General features: G+C 33.7%; 1 protein-coding gene across 3 annotated transcripts in view; it reads right to left on the minus strand.

The window, feature by feature from the left end:
• Nucleotides 1-2618: 2618 nt before the first annotated feature.
• Nucleotides 2619-26519, minus strand: part of LYN (LYN proto-oncogene, Src family tyrosine kinase) — a 148334-nt gene continuing 124433 nt past the window's right edge. For all 3 annotated transcript variants that reach the window (XM_074199940.1, XM_074199937.1, XM_074199939.1), the window contains exons 11-13: nt 11750-11903; nt 9909-10040; nt 2619-4272 (exon numbers count right to left, since the gene is read on the minus strand). In XM_074199940.1, coding sequence (XP_074056041.1) covers nt 4070-4272; nt 9909-10040; nt 11750-11903 — 489 coding nt within the window. In that variant the 3' untranslated portion in view covers nt 2619-4069. The remainder of the gene's footprint in view (nt 4273-9908; nt 10041-11749; nt 11904-26519) is intronic.

A 26519-nucleotide genomic window follows, 5' to 3' on the forward strand; every position in this document is an offset into this window, starting at 1 on the left:
GAATTTTATGCTTCAAAAAAAATCCCCCAACAAACTCAAAAAACTAGCCAGTAGGTTCCAGTATCAAATTTTTACACTGGGCTATAATGTAAAGCCATTCTGGAATGATTAAATTCTATTGTTAGCAATACTGTAAATCAACTACTTCTGGCTAGAATTTTCTGATAACAGTGAAAAAAGGGACCTTCAGTATTGTCACTGTCATCTTAACTTTCAAGAAGAAAAGAAAGTTGATTGTGGTAGCTTTTGAAATCTTGTGACATTTCTTTGCATTTCTATTCTTAAATAGTTGTATTCATAAGAATACAGGAAATTAAACTGGGAGTCTTTCCTACTGCACATGCCTCAGATTGAAACTTTTCTTGGGATAATATTGTGTATTGTATATGCACATCTTTGGTGTGTATGGTTTAAACTCAAAACTGATGTTATCAAAACATTTTATTTGACAGTATAGTCTCTTTGGACTATATATAGTTTTCAGAAGTATATATGAAGGGGAGGGGAAATACAAATCCTATTTCAGATTTTCATTATTCATGTCCCCCAAATCATCAGTTTCTAGGCTTTTCCAGATTTTTTTTGTGTTATTAGGTGGGTGCATTTTCTTTGAGAAACATTTGGGGCTTCATTCACCACTCCCATATTAGATTTATGAACATTTAATTGAATTAAGGAATTTTGGTGACAGGAACATTTAATCTGCATTACATATAGAGCTTTACAAAGGGAAGCCTCCTCTTTCATAGTCCTGCCAAGATTCCACTAAACAGGAGCAAGAAATACAGCATGGTTAGAACTCAAGACAGTAAATTCAGAGGTACTGGATCCCCACTTTTTACAATTTTGGGGAGAGGCATGAGGAAGGACAGAGGAAAGTGCAGGTGATGGTGAAAGGAGGAATTGAAGGCAAAGTGCACTATTTGACTTTCCATAAAATCCTAGACTTAGAGGAAGGAAGAACCTCAAAGTCCAATCATTTCATTTTACAGATGAGAAAATTGAGAATGAGAAAAGTTAAATAACTCGCTCAGAACCTCACAGAAATAGTATTAGAGTCTAGGTTTCAACCAGGTATTCTGAGATTACATTAAACACTTTTGTTATTCCACCACTTAATGCTACCCAAAGCTGGGGAAGTTAGCAACTCATCAGTTGCCACAAGGGCAGGGGCATAATGTCACAGAATTAAATTACATTTCTATTCTTCTAGTCTTTGAACTTGTCAAACTCAAATAACTAGTTGGCAAATTCTTTCCAAACTACTTTTGCCTTGTATTGAATATGCTTAGTGAAGGCAAATGGCAGAGGAAAAAGAAATTGAATCAGGTAAAATATGTAGAATCTTGAACAAGTTTAAAAATTTTTAATGTTTTATTAGGTTCTCATGATATGTTTTGCCATATTAGAATACAAATAAAAATGTCATATACTTTATTTGGACAAGATTTATTTATTTTAGGAGTATCAAAATAGAATACCAACAGCATTCCCTAAAAATTGTGGCTATTTCTGATATAGCATTTGCCATAGAAAGGGAGGTAATCCATTTTTGGCTTTGGGGAAGAAGTGGGATGGAGGCAGGATATCTGTGTATTTAAAAGTAGTTTTGGAGTTTCTAAACTAACTGGGGAAGAGAGTCACTATCAGAGAGGGCCTTCCACTGACTAAAGGAAACCATCAAACCTTGGGTTTTCACTTTATGGCCAAACCATCATTTTGTTCACCTGAATAGCACCCTTTCTCCCCCCAACCTAAGACTTCTACTATAGATGGGGAAAGTCAGGAAGATTTCTTTCATTTGGCAAGCAAGAACCTTCATCAGAACATGTGCTAAGACAGAAAAATATTACCACAAAAGTCCCTCAAGTAAACTATGATGGGTATACATAAGGATATTCAGCAAGTTATTGCAAGCATCAATCTATTATACAATCCTTGACCTCAGTTCCTGATTTTGTCTGTCAGTCATGAAGTACTTCAAGATGACAATCTCAGAAACCTGGAAGAGTTTTTAAGGAGAAGGATGAAAATTGGCTTGTCATATGTGAAGTAGGATGTGGGTCTAGCATATAGGCCAGATAGAAGAGTTACAAGATAAAAGGAAACAAAATGATAAAAAGGAAAGATTTCTTAACAGGTCAAGCCCTGAGTTTTCAGGTAAAGATTATTGGAAATATAGGAGAAGCTGAAAAACAATGGAACCATGAAGAAATATTAGGAAATCATGGATTATCTTTTAGAGATTAAGTTGGGAATGTTTCCACATTGTGAACCTCCCCCCGAATTGTTGTGCAGAATTCTAATTGTGCTAAGATGATAATTATGTCTATGGACACAATCAATTAGATGAAACTGTACTGACTATGGAGATCTTACTTGAATACAATATTGTGCCTGTGAATGGCATTTGGAAATGGTATACGTAGAATGTATACACATGGAAAGGAATGGAAGTATAGGGACAAAATAAACCCCCAACAACCTGTTATTGGACTACCCTTTTCCATTAGTAGTTAAAATTTCAAATGACTGTGGCTTTTAGCAATTGATTTTGAAACCTATGGGAAAAGAAATGATCTATTTTATACTCATGAAAGGATAGTTAGGCTTCTGGATGATCAATTTTTTTACTTTATTCCTAAAATTACCAAGTTGTATAAGCAGAAATGGAATTTTACTCATTTTAATCAGACAGCTCTAGGGAATCAATGCCATCAGTTTTTTCTTCTGCCACTTGTCCTTTTTTATGTTGACAGTAGTTGGAAAGGCAATATACAAGGAAAATGTTATTTTTAAAAATACTATCAGACCAGTGCATGTTGAAATAAAAAATCAAACAATAGACATATTAGGTATTTACATGATAAGATAAGTGAAATGTAACAAGAATGAGATTTTTTTTGTCTGCCAACCTAATGATAGAAAAGTTTAGTAAACAAAAATATGTCTTTTCAAACCTCACACCACAGACAGTAAGTATAGTAATTCCTTACAGCCTTAGCTGCTGGCTATAAATAGTCCCATACAAATCTCTAATTATTTAGAAATCATAATCCAAATTACAAAAACAAATCAATCTAATAAGGAATATTCTATGATGCAGTCAAAATTAAACATTTGGTAATAAAATGCCTCTCCAATCACTGGAAACAGGTAAAGAAAAAGTCTTTTCATTTTCCTTTCCATGATACCTTAACTGAATGGCTAGAGCAAGTTTTTGTAGATTTTCTTAACTGCTGTTTTTAATGCCCCCAAAATCAAAGGTTATTGAAAATTCCATTCTCTGGGAATTATAGTTTGTTACTAGAATATAGATCTTCTTTAAAATATAACACTGATATTAAAATGAAAAATCTTGGTATCTTTCCACTGAAGAAAGGCTACTGCTGAATTGTACCTGCAGCAGAATGATGTTTATGGGACTACGTTTTGAGGAGTGAGAGTGGGTGTTTTTCAGCCACTGACTTCACCTGGAACATGGTTAGTTTGATGACATTTCTCCATCCTTTTTAAATGAGTGCAAATCTATGGAAAATATAAAGAATTCCTGTAATGTGTAACCATTGATTGTGACTTTATAAATGAGTACATTTGGTTTGAAAACAGTTGTGTCACAATTTGTTGATATGGATCACATTTTAAAGTAATTACTGCATTTCCACCTAGAAATGCAGTCAGAGTGTCTATGTTTTAATTGGGATCTATTCTCTTCCTTCTAAGTTTGAATTCACATGTTGGCTTAGACTGATAAGTCTAAGCAGATGAGTAGTTTATCTTCTGAGCCAGTCAATTCCCAGTTACTCTTTTGAATTCTCTTCCATCAAATAAGAGTGTATTTCTTTCTGAGCAACGTATCCAGAATCTTCCTGAGTTATTTCAGCCTTTACTTTCAGGAACCAGGCTCAATGGCTAATCCAGGCACATTGAAATAACTTGTGTAACCAGTTTTTGGTGTGTGTTTTGTGTTTGTGTGTGTGTGTTTGTGTGTGTGTGTGTGTGTGTGTGTGTGTGTGTGTGTTTAATGCGGCATCTGTCTATGCCAATTGGGGAAAAATATTCCTTTGTTCTAAGGCTGTTGTTGATATTGCCCTTCTGTTGCTGTGTAGAAGTCGTCCAGCACACTCTGTAAATAATCAAATGTTGGCCTTTCTTCTGCCTTCTCCTTCCAGCACATTTTCATGATGTCATAGAGCTCATCTGGACAGTTTTCCATGCGTGGCATCCTGTATCCCTGCCCCAGAGCCATCATCACGTCAGCATTAGTCCTCCCTGAGGCAAACAAAACACACCGTTCAGAAAGTCAACCAGAGGATGTCTACCCTCAAGTACAGCAATGTTCTGCTACCCACGTCCTCTAGCCATTGACACCAGCAAGTTTTAGAGGCTAAGGAGACCACTCTGACAGACTAAAAATATACATTTTTCACTCTTGGGTTTCCATGGTGGTATTTAGCCTGCCAAATAATTCAGAATGAGGCATCAGGAAAGAAGCCTGTGTGTGCCCCCAAAGCCAGTGAAGTTTGTAGAAATAAGTCTTTTTGCTCAGTCTCATCCAATTTCCTTTAATGATCTGAGCTAACATATGGCCTGTAGTTCATCTATTTGGGGCATTTGTTCTCTTTTTGAAAGCCTATCCATCCCTCCCCAGCTGTCAAAAGTCTCCTCCTAGACTTTTCAATTCTCTTGTTTCTTCTATACTTCTTATTCATGCTCTTAGGTTCTACTGACATGGTCCAAGTCAAATCAAAGTTTGTAAAATTGCCCAGAAAAGTGGAGGATGGGTTACCCAGTCAAATCAATTTGGGTCATTCAAACAAAAATTAGTTCTTTTGATTGTTAGGATGAGTTCTAACTTACCAAATGTCATGGCAAGGGTACAAATTTGGCATCATAGGACCTGAATTCAAATTGTTGCTGTGTCACTTACTACTTGTGTGATATCTCTGGTAAGTCTGGGTCTCTGGGCCTTATTTTGTTCATCTGTGTAATGAGAGTAATTTCTAGCTCTAAATTTATGATCCTATGATTTATTTTCAAAGGTATAGACTCTGATGATCTGGGTGAGATCAGTTGTTTATATAAAACACCAATCTGTGAACTCACTGAATCATCTTTTAATAAAGAAAAATGTCTGGGAGAGGGAATTTAAACTACATCCCATTATCTAAACCCAGTCTTTTTATTTTTTTTTAAATAGTATCTTATTTCTCCCTATTGCATGTAAAATAATTTTAAACATTCATTCTTTTAAAAAAATTGGGTTCCAAGTACCAAATTTTCTCCCTCTCTTTTTTTCCTCCCTCTTCCCCAAGATGGTAAGCAATTTTATATAGATTTATTTATGTTTGGCTTTTCCAATTTAAAAACTTCACACTATCTGGAGTGTCTATTCATTGTTTTTGATGGAAATGACATAATCTGACAAAGAAAGTGTCTTCATTACTAGAGCTATGAGAATTGAGGAAGGTGGCTGAATCTCTAGGGTTAACTAGAAAATCTGATCTGTTGGCTTGTGACAATGAGGTGACTTCAAACTTCCAATATTTATTTCAGATTTTCTAGAAGGGGTCATCCATCATTTGAACAAGGGTCATCCATCATTTGAAAAAAAGGAGAACAATTAAAGGATGCTTAACAATGCAGACAAACATTTACTACATGTGCATCAGGACTACCAAAAAGAAAAAAAAAAGAAAGCTGATTGATAAAGCAAGCTCGTATTCAATAAATATTTATTGAGAACTTACAATGAATAACAAAGGCCTTGGCACTACAATGAACTATCCTTGTGAAGCCTTCCCTAAAAATTATTTCTCCTTCCTGGAAATCTGTTTGTCTGGATAATTTCTTTGCCCTAATCACATTCTATCCTTATTAGACTGAAGCTCCTTGAGGTCAAGGATTGTGCCATTTTTTTATCTTCATATCATGCATATAGTTAACTCAATAAATGTCAGTTTAATTGGACAAAAGTATTCAAGTGATCTCATTAAGGAAATCAAATAAAAGGGAGAGGAATTTATAATCTAAAAGCTAGTGAAGTGAAAGATCAAAAATTTGGTATCTATATTTTTCCATGTTTATAGGGCTTTATAAGAACAATCTGTAGCTACAAAAGATTAGTAGCTTTTAGAGTCTCTCCTAGCTCTATGTTTACCACCATTGCTTCATTTGTCCAGTTGTTTGTTATTTTTTTTTTAGGTTTTTGCAAGGCAAATGGGGTTAAGTGGCTTGCCCAAGGCCATACAGCTAGGTAATTATTAAGTGTCTGAGACCAGATTTGAACCCAGGTACTCCTGACTCCAAGGCTGGTGCTTTATCCACTACGCCACCTAGCCACCCCTGTTTGTTATTTTTAGTAAGCAACCCACTACCCACTTCTGGGGCTCTTTGTTTGCTTCTATATCCCAGTTTAGCTTTTTTTTTTTTAAATTACGTATATAATTTTGTTTTTTTAACTATGTAGTGTATTGGTAACATTTTTTTCAGTATGAATGATATGAAATGTTGGCTTAAAATATAAATGCTAGAAAGTACCTTACAGAAAATCTCATTCATATGCCAACTTTTAGAACATATTCTGTGTAGCGATCATCAAGTGGTAACAGATCAATTAATTAAAACCATCCCTTATCTCTGCCACAGATTTCCCATTAAAGGTTTTTGGGTAAACTCTAAAAGACAGATTTAGGGAGGGAATTACTTGAGTCACCCCCCCCCCCACAATCTAATGCAGAATGACATTTGGGGTGTATGCACTCAAGCTAACTTCCTCTGATTACAGTAATTGATATTGATTCTGAGACATGAAATTGTCTGGCACAGGATTGCCCAGCATGGCAGCCTGCATCAAAGAAGATGCTATGCTCTGTGAGCATAGCAAAATTGCAGTAACTCAAAAGAAACATCAGATGAGCAAATTTAGACACCTCTACTCTAAATGTCCATATGGACTATTTGTGCCCAACCAGTCACAGTCAGACCCACAGTACACTGACATCATGATATCATTTTGGTCTTCTTGAATTACTCAGGAGAACAGCGATGAGGACTCTTCTGGGGGAAAAACCCTGAGGGAGGCTTCAGATATTTATCTGGAAAAGCAAAATATTGTGACCTAAGCTACACTTTGAGTAAATGTTCTAGATCTTGATATAGTTGTAGATCTCAATAGCAGTTCTTATGTTGAAAAATTTTTGCCCACTCTTACCTCAGAAGTACAGTCTCTAAATATTTACAGGATAGGAAATATACCAATTGGAAAACTTCACACAAATGTCAATGTGAAAGCCTGAAGCCCAGGGAAAAATTTGCATAGCTTTCTTTTCTTGGGGTTTCTCTTCACCAAAGAACTGTGGTATTTGCAAGGCTCCTGCACTGCTCGAGACTTTGTATCTAGCCAGATTCACTTGGACCAGCTTCAGAAGGAAGGAATATTTTTACTTCTGTTAAGTTCTAGGTTTTCTACTGTGGAGGTCTAACATTCATTGTAACATATGTATAACAACTGGAGATTTTGTGGGGATTTCTCTTGCCCTTCCCTTCTTGGGTTTCACTGGTCAAGTAAATGAGGTCAAGTAAATAAAGCTCCCATGAAAGCCACTTCCTCCTAAGGGTTTTCTGCTCCCATCCCTGCCCCCCCCCAACTCTTTTTCTCATCATTCACATGTGTCCTCCTACATCCATTTTTTGAAGTTATTTCTTTTTTTTGTTGGCAGTGAAACAGCAGTTTCTGAGTACTCAGACAGAGAAAAACACAGCTGGGGAGTAGTTGAAGATCTGACATGCTGTCACTTGGCTGGTTTGCCATATGGAAGGAAAGGAATGATCTGGCTGATAAAGTGAAAAGAGCACTTATTCTGGGGTTATATGATCTAGATTCAAATTTCACCTATATGTTACTACCTTTATAGTCAACCTTCCTCACTTTAGTTTTCTGATCTGTAAAATGCATGTGTTGACCTGGAATGTTCCTTGGATCTCTTCCAGCTCAGGGTGGCAATAGTGAATAAGAAACCTGAACTTTGAGTGAGGAAGAAGATTCAAATCCCACTTCAGAAACATGCTGCATGACCCTGGACAAGTAATTTAATATCACTCAGCCTCATTTTCCTTAACTGTAAAGTGGGGATACCTATCTCACAGGGTTGTTGTGAGAATAAAATAGGATGATATAGATACAAGATTGTGTTTTGTTTGCTTTGTAAACAAAGTTCTGTATAAAAGATAGCCATTATTAAACTTAATGTACTACATGTGATTTTTTTTTGAAAGGCAGTGGAGTTAAATGGCTTGCCCAAGGTCACCCAACTAGATAATTAGTAAGTGTCTGAGGCTGGATTTGAACTCAGGTACTCCTGACTCCAAGGCTGGTGCTCTATCCACTGTGCCACCTAGCTGCCCCTGCTACATGTGATTTTAATGTAAGTCAGGCAAGAATTGATAAAGGCTTGGGATACAGAAAGAAGAGATGAGGAAGAGGAGGAGGAGAAAGAGGAAGAGAAAGAATGCTGATGGCAACAGATTAAGAATGGAATAAAGTAGAGAAAGAATAAGAAACAATCCCTCAGACTGAGAAATCAAACAGACTCCTGTCCTCAGTAATCTGTAATAGCATTCATATAAGTGCATTTGTGCAAACAGCTCCATGAACCTCACTGGAGTAGTACTATATATCATGTTATTACACAAAAGACTTGAAGGGAAGGGTGATTTCTCATACAGGAACTAGTGAAGACTTCTAACTCCATCATAATATTTAAGATTCCACTATTCATACTACTTGTGCTTATTGTTCAAAGTAAACACACGAAGTAAAACTTGGAGGAAATATTGGACTGGTGTCAAGTTGGCAAACATATTATACTTTTTTTTCTTTTGAAGAATTGAGAACTTTCCCCTAAAGCATCCTAACACTGATTCGAGAAATGAATCACAGTTCTAAAGTTGAAAGGGAAGCTCATCTAGGCCATTCTCCCTCATTTTACAGCTAAAGAAAATTGAGGTCCAAGAGGTTCAGTGACTTGACCAAGGTCACACAATTAGTTAAGTTTCAGCCATGGGATTTTAACCCAGCCCTTTCACTCCAGTTAGTGCTTTTCCCACTGCATTATCCTCCTTTGTATCCCGTATGCAAAAATATTAGTGAGCTAGAACATTGTATGAAAGTTGACAAGAAGATGCCTATCTGAGACATTGTTACTATGATGCAGAAATCACAGACCATATTTTAAATGGTGCTTTCAAATTAAAAGACCTGGAGAACAAGAATAAAGAATCAAAAAATTTCTAGAAACTGAAGTAGATTTGGCCTTTGACTTGCTAAACAGTCTTGTCGAAATAGAGCCATATTCAGTTGTTCAAGAGATCAGAAAGCTACAGATTTTTCTCTCCCCTTATCAAAAAAAATCAAGAAAGCAAAAATTAACAAGATTTGAAAAAACTTTTTTAAAAAAAGAAATCAAGTTTCAAGACTACTTCTGACCTCAATGTCAATTTCAGCCATTGGTCAGATATCTATGTGATTATATAAGATAATTCCAAATAATTGATAATTAGAAAAACTTAGTATCTAGAACAACTCAATACTTTCAAAGTTTTAGATAATTCTTAGTATATGATTCTTCTTGCTATAATTCCAAAACCAAGTAGTTGCCTTATTTATCTTTATCAGAATGGTAGTCACAGAATCTCAAAGTTGAAAGGGTTTTCAAAGGCCACCCAGACCAACCTATGACAGAACAAGAATTCCCTTCATAATAAGCTAGTCTCTAACATACTTTCATAATTCAGTTCTGTCCTTTTGCTCCTTTTAGTTGATTTTCCTTTCCCACATATGTCAGGAAGCAAAACAAGATATCAAAGAATGAACACAACTGAATGGATAACAAACAGGCTTACAGTACCTGGATAGGGAATTTTCCCATAGGTAACAATTTCATATAGGAGAATTCCAAAGGACCACACATCTGATTTAATAGTAAAGCATCCAAAATTTATTGCCTCTGGAGCTGTCCACTTAATAGGAAATTTTGCACCTATGAAACAAGACATTTCTAGTTATGAGAAGCTGGGAAAAAAGTTAGCATAAACCTAGGAAATAATACTTGTTTTAAAAAGTTTGTATAGATAAATACCTTTGAAGTATATACCACTAGAGACATTAGCTCCCTCAAACTCTCACAAAAGACTGTCCAGTTCTTTTACTTTATAAGTAGAAAAATAGATTTAGTTTTATTTTAGTTAACTATAATTCTCAGCAAACCTGAGAGTTTTCATCGCCAAGAAAATGATTTCTACATAAAAAAATAAAAACTGAAGTGTTATGAGGGATGAAGTCTTTATATCCACAAAAATCAAAGTAGAAAATCAGTGTTAGCTTGGAAAGAGCTGTTAATGTCTTTCTGCTGTCAGCAAATCAAAGGATTTAGTCTTGAACTGTGACTTAGAGAACTTGGGAAACATTGAAGATGACAGAGTTTTCAGTAAGTATATTTTGCAGAGAATTGAGCCTTCAGCATGACTTTACTTTGATGTTCTGTGTGGTGCCAGATAAAATTCAAAGAGAAGACAGTACTCTTATTTATATGACACATCTCAATGAAATATGAAAGGGTGATATGAAACCTGAAAGACTCAATGAAAGAATCTAAAGAATCTTTCAAAGGGCAGTCTTTATAATGAATCTTGTTCATCAGCCCAAATTCAACCACTGTCTACTAGTTCCACCTTCCAAACACAATTAAGTGTAAGGATAGAGCTAGAGAAACTGCTTAAGATGACCAGATCTCAGCAGGCAGAGAGTGATCTTTCAACACAGAAGAAGAAGATATGGAACAAATTGCAAGCATATTTTGAAGTTATTCATCAACTTTCTAAAAGGGGGCCAATTCTTCCAAATGGCACCAGAAACAAATACATATGGCATGCTCTTTTAAATTACAAGAGAAACAATCTGAGCCAATTCAGATGCTATCAGATTAGTCCTTGTCCCTTCAGAATGAAAAAAGGTAATAACAAAATCCTCATAGTGTTCATATGAAAGAATGCCAGAAACCAAAATATCATAAAAGACTTCTGTTAAAATGGTGTAATTTTATCTTAAAATTCACCTATAGCCTTATTTTTTAAATTTATCTTTATTGATGATAATGAATAGATAGCACTCAAAAACAGTACTGGCATGATGTGCACATAAAGAATTCTCAGGTTTTTTTGTTAATTTTTTTAATATGCTGGAAATTTATTTCTACTTCTTGATCTTTAATTAGTTAATATACAATATCTGAACCAGGTTAGGAAAATAGGTTAATTTGAAACATTATACTGAATTAAGTGCATATTATGGTGATAACTTCACACTTTCATTTCTAATATAAAGAACTGACTTAAATAATGTTTTTGGAGATAGACTTAATGTTGCTATCATTTCTTGTGTTAAAAAAAGACTACTTTGCTATCTAATTAAGGAAAAGCTTCAACAAAGAATGTTTAAAAAATCAAGTTTTACTTTGTAAAATTCATTTTTGTTGGTTTGTTTAATTAGGGTGAAAATTATAGTTTACATTGTTTCTTGTTAAAATCATCTGGAGTCCTTCAAGATGGCAATTAAAAAAGTAACTTGACTATTATCAAAATGGTAAATTCTACCAATCATTGTGGTACATTATTATTCTATAAACCAAATCTCATCAGCCACCTCATAAATAATCTATACATCACACAAACTTGAAAATCATTACCATACCTTCCCTTGCTGTATACTCATTATCTTCAATTACTCTAGCAAGACCAAAATCAGCAATTTTGCACATCAGTGAATCTGAAACAAGGACATTAGCTGCTCTCAGGTCTCGATGGATGTAATTCTTCCTCTCAATGTATGCCATTCCTTCTGCTATCTGTAAAGAGAAAAAGAGCTCTCATTTTCTGTCCTAAGCCATTTTATTCAGGATCAGCAAGAAAATAAAACAACCCAGCCATTTTACTATCAGAATTCTATCATCAATAGATAAACCAGAACCACACTCCTCAACATTTTAATGGAGATAAATCTTTTCCTTCTTAATGGTAATATTGCATTTTTAATTGCTTCAAATATTCTCCAAAAACAGTGACAATCTTCAAGCTATTTCTTCAAAAACATTGATAATATTGCTTCATTTCACAAATGAGATAGCAGAGGTAGAGATGGTATATGAGTAAACAAATTAATAAAGGAGCAGAATAGGTCTATCTGAAGCACCATTTGCTTAATAGCATGGGTTTTATATTTAAGATTAATTAATTTCTCCAGTTCTTTGTCTTTTAAAAGTTTTTACACCTCCCCTATTTTGAATAGAATTTTGGTTTGACAGAGAATGGAAGTAGCCACTGAAAATTTAAGTAAAATGATAAAATTGGATATATCATTGTTATCAGAAATTTACATGAAAACAATAATATATTCTAAAATATCCCCAAGCCTCAGAACTCTGAACAAAGCAGAGAACAATAGTAACTGCAAAAGACAGGTGGTGAAACATTCTTGAGGTAATAAACTTGAGATATATTTTCTCAGACAAGGCTTATTCATTGATTTATTTTGCTAGACTAATGTATTAGTTACAAGAAAGGGGTGGGTAAAATATTAGTGTGTGATGAGAGATAGCTTTAAAAGAACATCAACATGGGAATTAAGGGAAGCATGGAAGGATTTGCATGAACTAATGCTGAGCAAGATGAGCAGAACTAAGAAAAACATTGTACACCCTAACAGCAGCATGGGAGTGACGATCAACTTTGATGGACTTGCTCATTCCATCAGTGCAACAATCAAGGACAATTTCGGGATATCTGTGATGGAGAATACCATCTGTATCCAGAGAAAGAAATGTGGAGTTTGAACAAAGACCAAAGACTATTACCTTCAATTTAGAAAAAATCCTGTTATCTCATTATGTAATTTTGCTATTTCTTATAATTTATTTTTCTTCCTTAAGGATATGATTTCTCTCTCATCTCATTGAATTTAGATCAATGTATACCATGGAAATAGTGTAAAGTCTAACAGACTTACTTAGTCTTACCTTCTGTGGGGGGTGGGGGGGGAGGGAAGCAAGAATAGGGGGGGAAATTGTAAAACTCAAAACAAATAAAATCTTTCTTAAGAAAAAAGAACATCAAAAAAAGGAAACGAACAATTTTATTACTACCCAGTTAAATTTTATATATAGGCATACAAATATATAAAACCGTTTTAAAAATGTGTTTAAGTTTATAGTTTCTTACACAAACCTCTTATAGCTTTTAAAACATATATTGAAATGTATGAAGATTTTTTTGGTGAGGATTAAGTTCTCAAAACAAAAGGAAATTTGCTACATTTCCAAAACATGATTTCCAAGAACAAAATACAAACTCAAGAGTTAAGTAAATTCCTCACTTTAAACCTTTGAATAATGTGTTAAGCTCACTAAGAAGCAAACTATCAGATTAGTGGGCTTACCATAATTCAGTTTAATAAAACAGTTTTTAAGTCTACTGCGATTATCTCGTTTAGTAGTTCATGATGTTCTCTGAATTGCTTCTTTTGAGTATTAATAAGATTCATGATTTAAAAAAATTACAATCTACTACATGCTAGGTACTGAGAATACAAGTTTGAAAATGACAATATCTTTACATTCCTAGTCTTTACAATTGAAAGGAAATTAATTTAATAGGTTTAGAAGTAAGATATAGGATAAGCGTTTGAAGAAAAATTGTGGAGAGAGAAAGACCATTTTTAACTAAAAGATAGATATGGAAATCATACCTAATCTTTAAAGAAAAGTTTTAGATGACTACTTTGTTCATAGATATTACTTTTTGTGCTAATTCATTCTAATTAAATGTATCTAAATATAATATTTAATATATGACAAAATTTACAGGTAAATGATTATTTAACTTATGAGTTTATTTTTAATAGTTCTATAGAAATTGTAGTTCCTGTCTAAATTATTTTACACTGTATAGCTAAGAAAAAAACAGAAAATGATATCATTTATAGAATTAGAGGGTTCACCTTAATCCAAGTGCCAGCAAGTGCCAGCACTTGCAACAACTCTTTTTTTTTTTAGTTTTTTTGCAAGTCAATGGGATTAAGTGACTTGCCTAAGGTCACACAGCTAGGCAATTATTAAGTGTCTGAGGTTGGATTTGAACTCAGGTCCTCCTGGCCCCAGGGCCAGTGCTCTATTCATTGCGCCACCTAATTGCCCCACTTGCAACAACTCTTAACTATAGTAGATTGCAGACCACTTCTGATGCAGACAAAAAAAAATTAACAAAGATTTCACACAGGAGAGACTGTTTTCCAAGTATTTTTTGGAAACAATCATTTAAAAGATTTTGAACATTCATATCTATCTGTCTATCTATCTATCCATCTATCTATCTCTGTCTGTCTACTGGTACATATTCATACATATACATACATAGCGATGCACATATACAATTTTAGTTCTTGTGGTTTAGAGTTGACAACTTTTTTGTTTGTGTTTGAACATATTTTGAAAATTGAATTCATCTGGTTATTTACTCATATTCTCAAATAAAAAGAATATATACATAGCACTTAAAGGTTTACAAAATGTTTAACATATGTTATCTCATCACTGGACCCAGATAGCTTCAGAGGTGAAAGTGAGGCTGGTGACTTTGCACAGCCTCCCTCTCCCCTCACCCCCATTTAAATCCAATTCCCAGGGCAGCTAGATGGTATAGTGGATAGAACACCTGCCCTGGAGTCAGGAGGACCTGAGTTCAAATCTGACCCCAGACACTTAATAATTGCCTGCTTGTGTGACTTTGGGCAAGTCACTTAACTCCCTTTCCTTAAATAAAATTAAAAAAAAGAAAATGAAGGATAAGTATTATTTTTTAAAAAGTCCAATTCACTTGTATGTCATGGTATCACCTGCCTGATGTCTTGGTCCTCTTCAAGAAAAAAGGACAAACAACATTAGATCTCATGACAACCCTTCCAAATAGATTAAGAATTTAGCCCAAAGAACTTAAATGACTTGCCCAGGGTCACACAGCAAGTACCGGAAGCAATTTTCAAACTCAGAATTTCCTGACACCAAATGCAGTACTCTACCTATTGTGTCACCTAACCAGCTCATGAACTCAAATATTCTAATAAGTTTGAAAATACCCTCAAAAAAGGGGGAAGTTATATGAAATATTTGATATCTATGTTCCTTAAGCAAAACACTAGAACAAAAGTGATGAGTCATTGATCATTTGTAATCTGCTATAGAAAGACCTGCCAGGGATTTTACCCCAATGGCTAATTAAATCTATTTCTGTTACAAAACACTTTACACACATTGTTTCATGTGACCCTGAAAGTAAGGTGAATAGAATGAACCTAATTTTGCAGGAAAAAAACCAAAACAATTGAAAGAGAAGTAAGATGCAGAGTAGAGAGATAAACCCAGATTTTCTAACTCCAAATCCAATGTTCTCATTATAGCACATTGATGCTCAAATGTTAGAGATAATAAGTTTCTCTCTTTCTCTCTTTCTCTTTCCTAATCAACAATAACCCATGGAAAAATTCCTTTGTTGTATATATTCCCTTAAGTACCATTTTAGAACAACTACTGTATAAGGAAGCCAACCAATGCTTTACATTGTTTTGGTCAATTTAACCTCAACTATTAATTTCCTTAAGCCCCATTTACCAGGTAGAGATCAAGGCAATAGGGTTAAGTGACTTGCCCAAGGTTATACAGCTAGGTAATTTTTAAGTATCTGAGGCTGGATTTGAACTCAGGTTCTCCTGAATCCAGGGTCAGTGCTCTACCCACTGTACTACCTTGCTGCCTGATCCTATAATCTCACACTTATAATAAGTGAGCAGTGATTACCCCTGTAGGGTTGGTGTCCTATGAAAAATAAAAAGAGAAAAAGCAGTTTATTGGTGAATCAATTCCATTTAAAAAGCAGTCCCTGAACTTTGATCAGTCTTAAGTAAACTTCCCAAAGAAACTTTCCAAGAAGATATAAAAGATATTGATCTCTTATCAGGAAGTACAACTTAACTAAGTAGAAACTTACCTATTTAGGTATACCATTTGAAAATATAGATTGACTGCAATAAAGTGGTTTTTAAAAAGAATTAACAAAGAGGGAGATGAGTATAAGGAACTACTTTAGGGAGAAAGATAACGAGCTTAGTTTAATAAGGTAGTAGAATAGGTTGGAAAGAATGGTGGACAAGAGCTGTAAGAAGAGCTGGGTTCTATTTCCAATTCTTTGATTAGTTAACTATATGACAGTGGTAAAACCACTTAAATCATATATCTGGGTCTCCATTTCCCTATATGGGAAATGAGGATGGTGGATTAGAATATTTTTGAAGGTCTCATCCAGCTCAAAAATGTGATCACTAGTGATCTTTACTCTTTAAAATTTTAATTTAAAAAAAATTTAATCTTAGTTTAATGGAGTGTTAGGGCTGAATCTCAATTGCTAAGGGTTAAGGAATAAATGAGTGATGAGGAAAGAGAGATCAAGATTTTGGATTTGCAACAAGTTAGTCTTGAAAGGATGATAAACATTTTCCCTCTGGTATGGGAAGGAAAGGAAGAGAGAAACAAATTTCGAGATAGATTAGAAAGCTTCCACCTTTTTTTAGTGTGGTAAACTGATGAGATGGAGGACACCTAGGATGGGTTTGGGATCTTAAGAGGTACAGGAAAAGTTGCAATTCTCACTGTGGAATGTAACAGATGAATAAAAAGAATGACCATTTTTCTTTTTTCAAGATAGCATGCCTTTGTGGGGGTAGTGTGGTTTAGTGGTAACAGGCAGTTAGTATGGTCGAAAGAAAGATTTGAATTTCAATCTCATCTCTGGCTGTATAACTTTGGTCAGGTCATTTAACTCCTCATTCTTTTGGGTAACTAAGTAGAAAGTAGCAGAGCAGGTACCAATTTTTATTATTATTACCAAAATCATGGGATTTTGATACATAAATGAAGTCATAACTCAAGACAAAAAGTTTTGCTTGACATATACATAGAAAAATACCTGTGAATCTTAAGTTATTTATTTTATTTTTATTCATTTATTATAATCATGTGATAATTAGAATCATTAATTAATTTATTATAATGATTTTACATAATCATATATTACTACATAATATTTTATAATAATAAAATAATAAAATTTTATTTACATATTTAAATTATTTATATCATATTCTTAGAGGAGGACCTGTTCTAACTCTAAATTTTGACCAAATTGATCAATTAATTATTGGAGCCCATATTAGTGAAATTCTAGTGATCATGGGGCATCTAGGTGTCATAGTGGATAGAAGACTTGAGTTCAAATTCAGCCTCAGACACTAATTAGCTAGTTGAACCTGGTCAAATCATTTAACCTTGTTTATCTCAGTTTCCTCATCAATATGATGAGCTGGAGAAGGTAATGGCAAATCACTTCAGTATCTTTGCCAAGAAAACCCCAAAAGGGGTCATGAAGAGTCAGACATCACTGAAATGACTGGACCATAAAATTAATTAGGGTTGGTTAGGTGCTGATTAGTTTGAACAACATCTTTGATCTTAGTATAGAATACTACTATTGCAAAACACATAAGGACAGATAGCCTTAGAGACAAGAACTTCCTGATTTTTATTCTATGTGTTTTGTCTTCTGTACTTAAAAATAAGGAGATACTGAGAGGACACTAAGCTGTTCTTGCATTTAAATTACCAAGCCAAGAGGAACTGTATCTTCAAATCCTGAAAAAATTGGCAGATGTAATTATTGACCTGTTTTCTTTTGTTTTTAAAGGAATAAATTAGAAACAGAAGACTATGAAGCCAGTATCCATGACTTTGATTCCTGGCACAATTCTAGAACATATTACTTAAAAAAAAAAAAGTGAAGGTTAGCTAACATCTAGAGCTGAGTTGTCAAACTCCAGCAAGGCCTGAACCAGATTAATATGTAGTTGGAAAATCTTTAACAAAATACATAAAAATACAATAAAACATAGATAAAATTAGTCTGTGGTTTTTAAATTCAGTCATGTGGAGCAATTTCTATTTGCATTTGAAGCTGATTTCAAAGTGCAAGGTCAAGTCATGTAAAACCAAATTAATTTCTTTTGTTGATAGGGTTACTAAATTATTATACTATTGAAATGCAGCCAAATAAAAGTTTACTTTTGCCTGCATATTCTCACTCACCATATGATTTTGAACTCATGGTCAAGGACTTTCTTTTTTGCTTTTCTTTTGCATCCCTAACCCCTATTTAAGCACAGTGTTTGACAGACAGCAAACTGTCCTCCATCTAAGTGAAGCTTTTAACAAAGATCACACTATTGCTGTGAATTGGTGAAAAGATGTGAGTTTAATTAAATACATTTGGCCAGTCATTGCTAGTCTGAAGTTATTTGGAAGGAGTCAGTCAACTTCCAGTATGGTGTACTTCAAGAGAGGTAATGAAAGTTACCATCCCCATTTTATAGAAGAGAAAAATGAGACTTGGATAAATTGAATGACTTGTCCAGTCCACAGTTAATAAGTGTTGTACATCTTCAGGCTTCTTTTCCATAAGAATGCATCAATTCATATTTATATAGTATCTTAAGATTTGCAAAGTCCTCTCCTAACAGTAGTTACTCAACTCCTATGAGTTGAGTAAATGCAAAAATTATCAACTCAATTTTAGGGATAAAGATCTGAAAGGTTAAGTCACTTAGGATCTCACAATTTTAAAATCTTAGAGCCCTGATTCAAATGCTGGTCTTCTAACATGAACAACACAGTGCCCCATTAATGTATGTACCTAATGGACTGTAAACTCCTTGAAGGTAAGTATTATATATTTTTTTCAATTCTGTTTCATATCATTCCAAATTCTGCTTAGCATATAACAAATACTTAATACATATTTCCAGAGTTCTTTAGATTTTTATATTGCTTTTCTTACTATAGTATCTAGGCCTTTCTAGAAAGATTGCTAAACTAAACTGTTAATTTGCATCTTATAGTGGATAAAGTCTCAGGACCTGGAGTTAGGAAAACTCATCTTCCTGAGTTTAATCTGGTTGTCTCAATTGCCTCATTTGTAAAATGAGTTAGAGAAGGAAATGAAAAACCACTCCAGCAATTTGAAGAGTTAGAAATGACTAAACAATGACAAAAAATTGAGATTTTTTTAAAAGTAAAAAAATTCAAATGACAACAATACCATACCCAGAACAGAAAAAGGTTAGAAGATTTCTAACAAAGATTGCATTTTGCTACGTCCTGAAGATATGATCCTTTATTATTTCAAATTTAAGTTGTATTTGAAAGCTTTCTCCCTGCCAATAGCTTCCCCCTGTTTTACTTAATGTCCACTACCCCGAACTAATTTTTACTTAGACCCTTAATTAGGTGAAAAAGACTGACAAAATAAATTCAGTAATGTAAATATTTTAGTTCAGTTAATTAGTGGGAGATCTCAACCTCCCACTCTCACATTTGGATAACTCTAACTATAAAATAAACAAGAAGGCAGTTAAGGAGGCAAACATATTGTTAGAAAACCTAGATATGATAGACTTATGGAGGAAATTGTATGGGGATAGAAAGGAATATACCTTTTTTTCCTACAGTACATGGCACTTACAGAAAAACTGACCATGTACTAGGGCATAAAAACCTAACGATCAATTGCAGAAAGGCAGAAATAGTGAATATAACTTTCTGAGATCATAATGCAATAAAAATCACATGCAATATTGGGTCAGGGAGATATAGACCCAAAACTAATTGGAAACTAAATAGCCTCATTTTAAAGAATGAGTGGATCAAACAACAAATTATAGAAAGAATTAATTATTTTATCCTAGATAATGACAATAATGAAACAACATACCAAAATCTATGGGATACACTCAAGGTAGCTGTCAGGGGATATATATTATATCTTTAAATGCTTATATGAATAAACTAGAGAAAGAGGAAATCAATGAATTAAATATGCAACTAAAAAATTAGAGAAAGAACAAATTAAAACCCCAGTTAAATACCAAATTAGAAATTATAAAAATTAAAGGAGAAATTAATAAAATCAAAAGCAAGAAAACTATTAAACTAATAAATAAAATCAAGATCTGGTTTTATTAAAATGAAAAAAGGTGAACTCACCACCAATGAGGAGGAAATTAAATAATTCAGAATTATTATTATTATTATTTTTTTTAGTTTTTGCAAGGCAATGGGGTTAAGTGGCTTGCCCAAGGCCACACAACTAGGTAATTATTAAGTGTCAGAAGCTGGATTTGAACTCAGGTACTCCTGACTCTATTCACTGCGCCACCTAGCCGCCCCAATTCAGAATTATTTTGCCCCAAATCTATGCCAATACATTAGTTAATCTAAATGAAATAGAGGAATCTTTACAAAAATATAAGTTGCCTAGGTTAAATGAAGAGAAAATTAAATACCTAAATAACCCTATTTCAGAAAAAGAAATTCAACAAGCCATTATTGAACTCCCTAAGAAAAAAATCTCCCTGATGGATTCACAAGTGAATTCTATCAAACATTTAAGGAGCAACTGGTTCCAATTCTATATAAACTATTTGGAAAAATAGGTGAAGACAGAACTCTTCCTAATTCTTTCTATGACACCAATATGGTTCTGATATCTAAACCAGGAAGAGTTAAAACAGAGAAAGATAATTACATAGATGCACAAATCTTAAAATAAAATCTTAGCAAAACGACTACAAGTTATCACTAGGATAATACATTATGACCAAGTAGGTTTATCCCAGGAATGCAGGGTTGGTTCAATATTAGGAAAATTGTCAGCATAATTAATTATATCATTAAGAAACCTATCAGAAATTATATGACCACATCAATAGATGCTGAAAAATCTTTTGACAAAATAGAGCACCATTCCTACTAAAAACACTACAGAGCATAGGAATGAATGGACTGTTCCTTAGAATAATAAACAGTATCTATTGGAAGTCATCAACAAACATTATATGCAATGGGGAAAGTCTAGAGGCATTCCCAATAAGATCAGGGGTGAAACAAGGATGCTCACTATAACCACTACTATTCAATATTATATTAGAAATGTTAGCTTTAGCAATAAGAGAAGAAAAAGAAATTGAAGGAAATAGAATAGGGAAAGAAGAGACAAAACTCTCATTCTTTGCAGACAACATGATGGTATATCTAGAGAATCCCAAAACATCATCTAAAAAAACTACTAGAAATAATTTACAACTTTAACAAAGTTGCAGGATATGAAATAAATTCTCATAAATATCCTCAACATTTCTATATATGACTAGCAAGATACAGCAGAAAGAGCTAGAAAGAGAAATCCCATTCAAAGTAACTTCAGACAATATAAAACTCCTTGGAGTCTACCTGTCAAGGCAGACTCAGAAACTTTTTGAAAACAATTACAAAACACTTCTCACACAAATAAAATCAGACTTAAATAACCGGGGAATTATCAACTGCTCGTGGATAGGTTGAGCTAATATAATAAAATGACAATTCTACCAAAATTAGACTACTTGTTTAGTGCCCTACTAATCAAAATTCCAGAAAATTACTTCAATGATTTAAAAAAATTGTAAGTAAAAGATCAATCCAGACTCATATTAAATGCATACATGGGTAAAAGGTAAAGTTTTGCTTTGATAAAAAAAAAGTCTATACAAATTGATAACAGGAAGACTTTTTAAACTAACATCATTAAAATAAATTTTCCACAGAAATGTCATATTAATCATATTTTCTACTTTATATTTGATAGATTTTGTATCTTACTTAATAGTTTCATGATCTTTTACTTTATGTCTTACAAACTGCCAATCAAAATGAATAGTTTTAATCTAGTCAGGAAAACTTCATGAGACCATATAATTACTGCATGTGATACCCAAAAAATCTAGAATTTTATTAGCACGGTAAATTTCTGGTGCAGAAAAGAAAGTAGTGGAATTGAGTGGAATTGGCATGGCTCTAGAGTCAGCTAGGTGGTCCAGATAATAGAGCACTGGCCTTGGAAGCAGGAATATTCATCTTCATGAGTTCAAACCCAGTCTCAGGCACACACCAGCTATGGTGACCCTGGGCAAGTCACTTACTTGAAATGACTGAACAATAACATAATTACCTAGCCTCTCTACCCTCACCAACCACTTGAAAATGGAAAACTTACAATATAAAATATCATTTCAGAATACAACAGGGATCTTTTTAAAAATTCATAATAATATAGAGGCAGCACGACCAATTGGATAGAGTTCTGAGTTTGAATTTAACAAGACCTAGATTCAGTTCTCTCACCTAATACGGATAGGGACAGGAAAAATTGACACAGATAGTCCGTGATGAGGAAGTCCTATCAGTACAAGTGAGCTCTCTCTGGGAAGCTTATTGTCTTAAGAAAATTGTCTGACCTAGGTCAGAGTTAAAACCCAAGTCTTTCTGGCTCTAAGGCTAGCTTTCTATCCACTACATTCTGCTGCTTATTAGGAAGTACGGTTCATTAATAACAAATCATGCCATGTTAACCTCTTTTCTTTTGGGGTTTTATCAGGCTTTCTAATGGTAGTAGATAAGGACATTGTCATAGGCAAATTATAATTAGGTTCCAGTGAAGAATCTAACAGAATCTTTCACAGGGTTCTTTTGGTCATGATGGAGACTTAAGGACTAGATGACAGTCTAGTTGGTTGGTTTTAGAATTGGAGTAATGATCAGAATCAAAGATCAAAGTTTAATGAAATAGTATCATCTGTCTGGTTTGATCAATCTTAGGGGAAAATAGCTAGTATGCTTTTATTTGCAGATAATTCCAAAGAATCTTAACAGATTAAAATAATGGACTATAAAATGCTAAAATTAAATTAATTGGTGGATATAAAGTTCTGTACTTGGGTTAGGGAAAAAAAATGCACACATACAATTCAGAGTGAATAAAGCATGGCCAGAAAGGAGTTCATAGGAAAAATACCATAGAATTTCTATGAACTGCCTACTCATTAAGTCAGAGAATTTATATGGCAGTCAAATGAACAAAAATGATCTCAGCATACAGAAACTGAAGGAGAATTTCTAGGGACTTGAGTCTTACTGTATTATTTTCTGTTCTAATCATATCTAGAGTATTCTGTGCAGTTTCAGGCATCACATTTTTGAAAATATATTGACTAGATGGAGCAGTAATTTGTTGTAGAACACCAGTCAAATATATACACTAAGTGATCTTATCCTGTTTTTTGCTGAGTTGTCTTTTCTATGACTATCAGGTACCTGTATCTTTATACTTATGTTGAAAACATTTACATGAATATACATAGTAAAGAAGATTTGCTATGTCTATAAACATGCATTATGTACAGTCATGTAAATTTTTCCCAGCATAAGTATTAAAGAATATATTTCACTTTTTCTTAAGCATATGAGCCTTTGGGGGATAGCCATAGTATTTCTGAATGTAGCATGTTGAATATTTAACAGTTTCCTAAAAGTGTATCCATATACAGCTACTGGCTAAGAATCCTAGCAGCATAAAAATTAACTGTCTGTGGTTAGAAATTCTCAAGAGAGTTTCTGGGAAGAAAAGCTGTAGATAAATTGTGAGATACTGCAGCTTTACATATTTAAAATGAATTGACAATGATTCATAAGAATTTCCCAGGGTCACATTTTTAAATACTTTTTTGGGTTTTTTTGCAAGGCAATGGGGTTAAGTGACTTGACTAAGCACACACAGCTAGTAAGCAGCATGTGTACAGGATCAAATTTATCAAATAGTTACTAGGAACAATGTACTAAATATTGCATAAGATTAAAAATGATCCCTATCATCCAGTAATGTCACTAAAAGGCATGAAACAAAGAGGCCACAGCAAAAGATAGTGTATTATCAAGTACTAACTGATATGGTGCAACAGAAAGTCAAGTCATTGTGGGTGAGAATCATCAGAAAAGACTTCCTGGTATAAGAAGGAGGGCTTGAGCTGCATGTCAAAGGATGAGTCAGATGACAAGAGTGGGGTGTAGGGAATGAGGGAAACATAGAAGAGGGCAGTGGAGTATTCAAATTAATTAGAGTAGAAGATCTGTCTTGGGAAATAATGGGGAAATAAGATTGTTCAGGTCATTGAGTCCTTGTTATTGAGGTTTAAAAATCATACGGAATATTTCATGATTTATTGCTAGCTTCCTTTCCTGAGATTTGAATCTAGTCCTTCCCTATGTGGAAGTAGTCCTGGCTTCCATGCCCATAGAGGTTCCAAGTGAAGGCGCAGCAAGACTCTGATTCTATTAGCAAAAATCTACTTTGGCTTAACTTATTGTTATAATAACAACAATAATAAGCACTTATATAGTTTTAAAGTTGGTAAAGTTCTTTCTCTATTTTATCTATTTTGATAGATTCTTAGCCCAAATCTACCATTGGTGCCATAAAGCTCTCAAAGAAAGCAAGAGATTCAAAGAGAAAGAGACTGAGATAGTGAAACACACACACACACACACACACACACACAAACACAGACATACAGTTAGACAGTGAGTCAGAGACTGAGACAACTTGAAGAAATAATGTGACACACCATGATAACTTCCTTTATCATAAGATCACTCCGAAAATTTGTTTCCTCTTGCCTAGACAAAAAAATTCTTTAATTTTACATAATTATTCAAACAAGTTATAATATCCTTTGTCTTTTAATTCTTTAATTCTTTTAAATGAGGCATTTATTCCAATTCTATAATTCTTATAACAATTTTATTTTTATCTATTCATTTTGTATGTTTCAAAAGTTCAAGCTTATTCTCCAGTCTCAGCAGGGCAGTAATAAAGAGATGAAGATAAAAATTAGGGGCAGCTAGGTGGAGCAGTGGATAAAGCACCGGCCCTGGAGTCAGGAGTACCTGGGTTCAAATCCGGTCTCAAACACTTAATAATTACCTAGCTGTGTGGCCTTGGGCAAGCCACTTAACCCCATTTGCCTTGCCAAAAAAAGATAAAAATTATAATGTATTTAATGGCTGAATCCTATATTGAGAGCTTATTTTTTATATGTTGTAGTTAGTTTCATATTTTTAGTTTATTATTACTTAATCAATCTTCCAGAAAGTAGTAATCTTGTTTTAATTTTTGTAGCATTCCATACATGTGGAAGTTTAATTATTGCTTTCTGATGTAAATTCTCAGCACAATAACTTGATCCTAAAAGAATCAAATTTCTTTTTACTAAAGATGATAATACATGTAATACATGTAAAGATATAATACATATTTAAAAATGATGTGAAAGAAATGGGAAGAAATGTTGGTTTTGGAGTCAGAGAACCTGGGCTGGAATCCTTTCTCTATTATTTACTATCTTTGTCATCCCAGTTAAATCACAAAGTCACTGGACCTCAGTTTCTTCATCTATAAAATGAAGGGGTACACTAGATTTTCTTTATGGTTTCTTTCATCTATAAAACTGTTATGCTGGTTATCATACAAGAGTAAGTCGAATATATTCAGAATTATGCAGTTTCATAGTTGGAAGAGGCCTTGGAGATAATCTAAATTAATCCTCTTATTTTTCATATGAGGAAAGTGAGGCCTACTAAAATAACTTCATATGTAGTAAAGACTCACTTGAAGTCATATGTAGTAAAGACCGACTTTCAATCCTCCATACCAATGAATTTCTAATTTGACAAATGTTCTTCTCTATGAGTTTCTATCAATAGTTCATTAGATTTTTTAAAACATATTCCACAGAAAAATATTAGTGCATTAAAAGAAATGATGATCTTTAGATGATCTCAGACAAACATGGATAGACTTGCACAAAAGAGGAGTAAAATGAGTAGAACCAAGAGAACATTGTATATAATAACAGCAATATTATTTTAAGAATTACTTTGAAAAAGAAAATATTCCAATGATAAAGGATAGTCACTACAGATATTCAGTACAGATAAAATTACCAGATTCAGGTAAAAAATAATATTTATTGAATATTATATGCTAATGCTTGACTTATTTAAAAAAAAGAGTTGATTGAATGTTTTTGCTAAGGAAGTTTCATTTAAGGCTTTTTTTGCTTGATAATGACAGCAAAGTCTGGTATTCTGAACAGAAGGAAAGCAAGCAGCCACAAAGGGAAAGGAATGTAGAGCAGTCACTGAAGCATCATTTACCAGAAATCTTTTTTTTGTTTTATTTTTGCAAGGTAATGGGGTTAAATGACCTGCCCAAGGTCACACAGCTAGGAAATTATTAAGTATTAAGTACCATGTGAAAAACACTATGCTAAATATAGTCCTTGTTCTCATGAAGTTTATAATCTAATGAGATAATGCAAGCAAATATAGACAAAGCAAGTTATTTAGAGGATAAATGGAAATAATTAGCAGGGAAGGCACTAGAATTAAGAAAGATTAGGAAAGGCTTCTTGTAAGACATGATTTTTTTTTTTTTAGGTT

The sequence above is a fragment of the Macrotis lagotis genome, chromosome X (genome assembly GCF_037893015.1).
Source record: "Macrotis lagotis isolate mMagLag1 chromosome X, bilby.v1.9.chrom.fasta, whole genome shotgun sequence".
Classification (NCBI taxonomy): domain Eukaryota; kingdom Metazoa; phylum Chordata; class Mammalia; order Peramelemorphia; family Peramelidae; genus Macrotis; species Macrotis lagotis.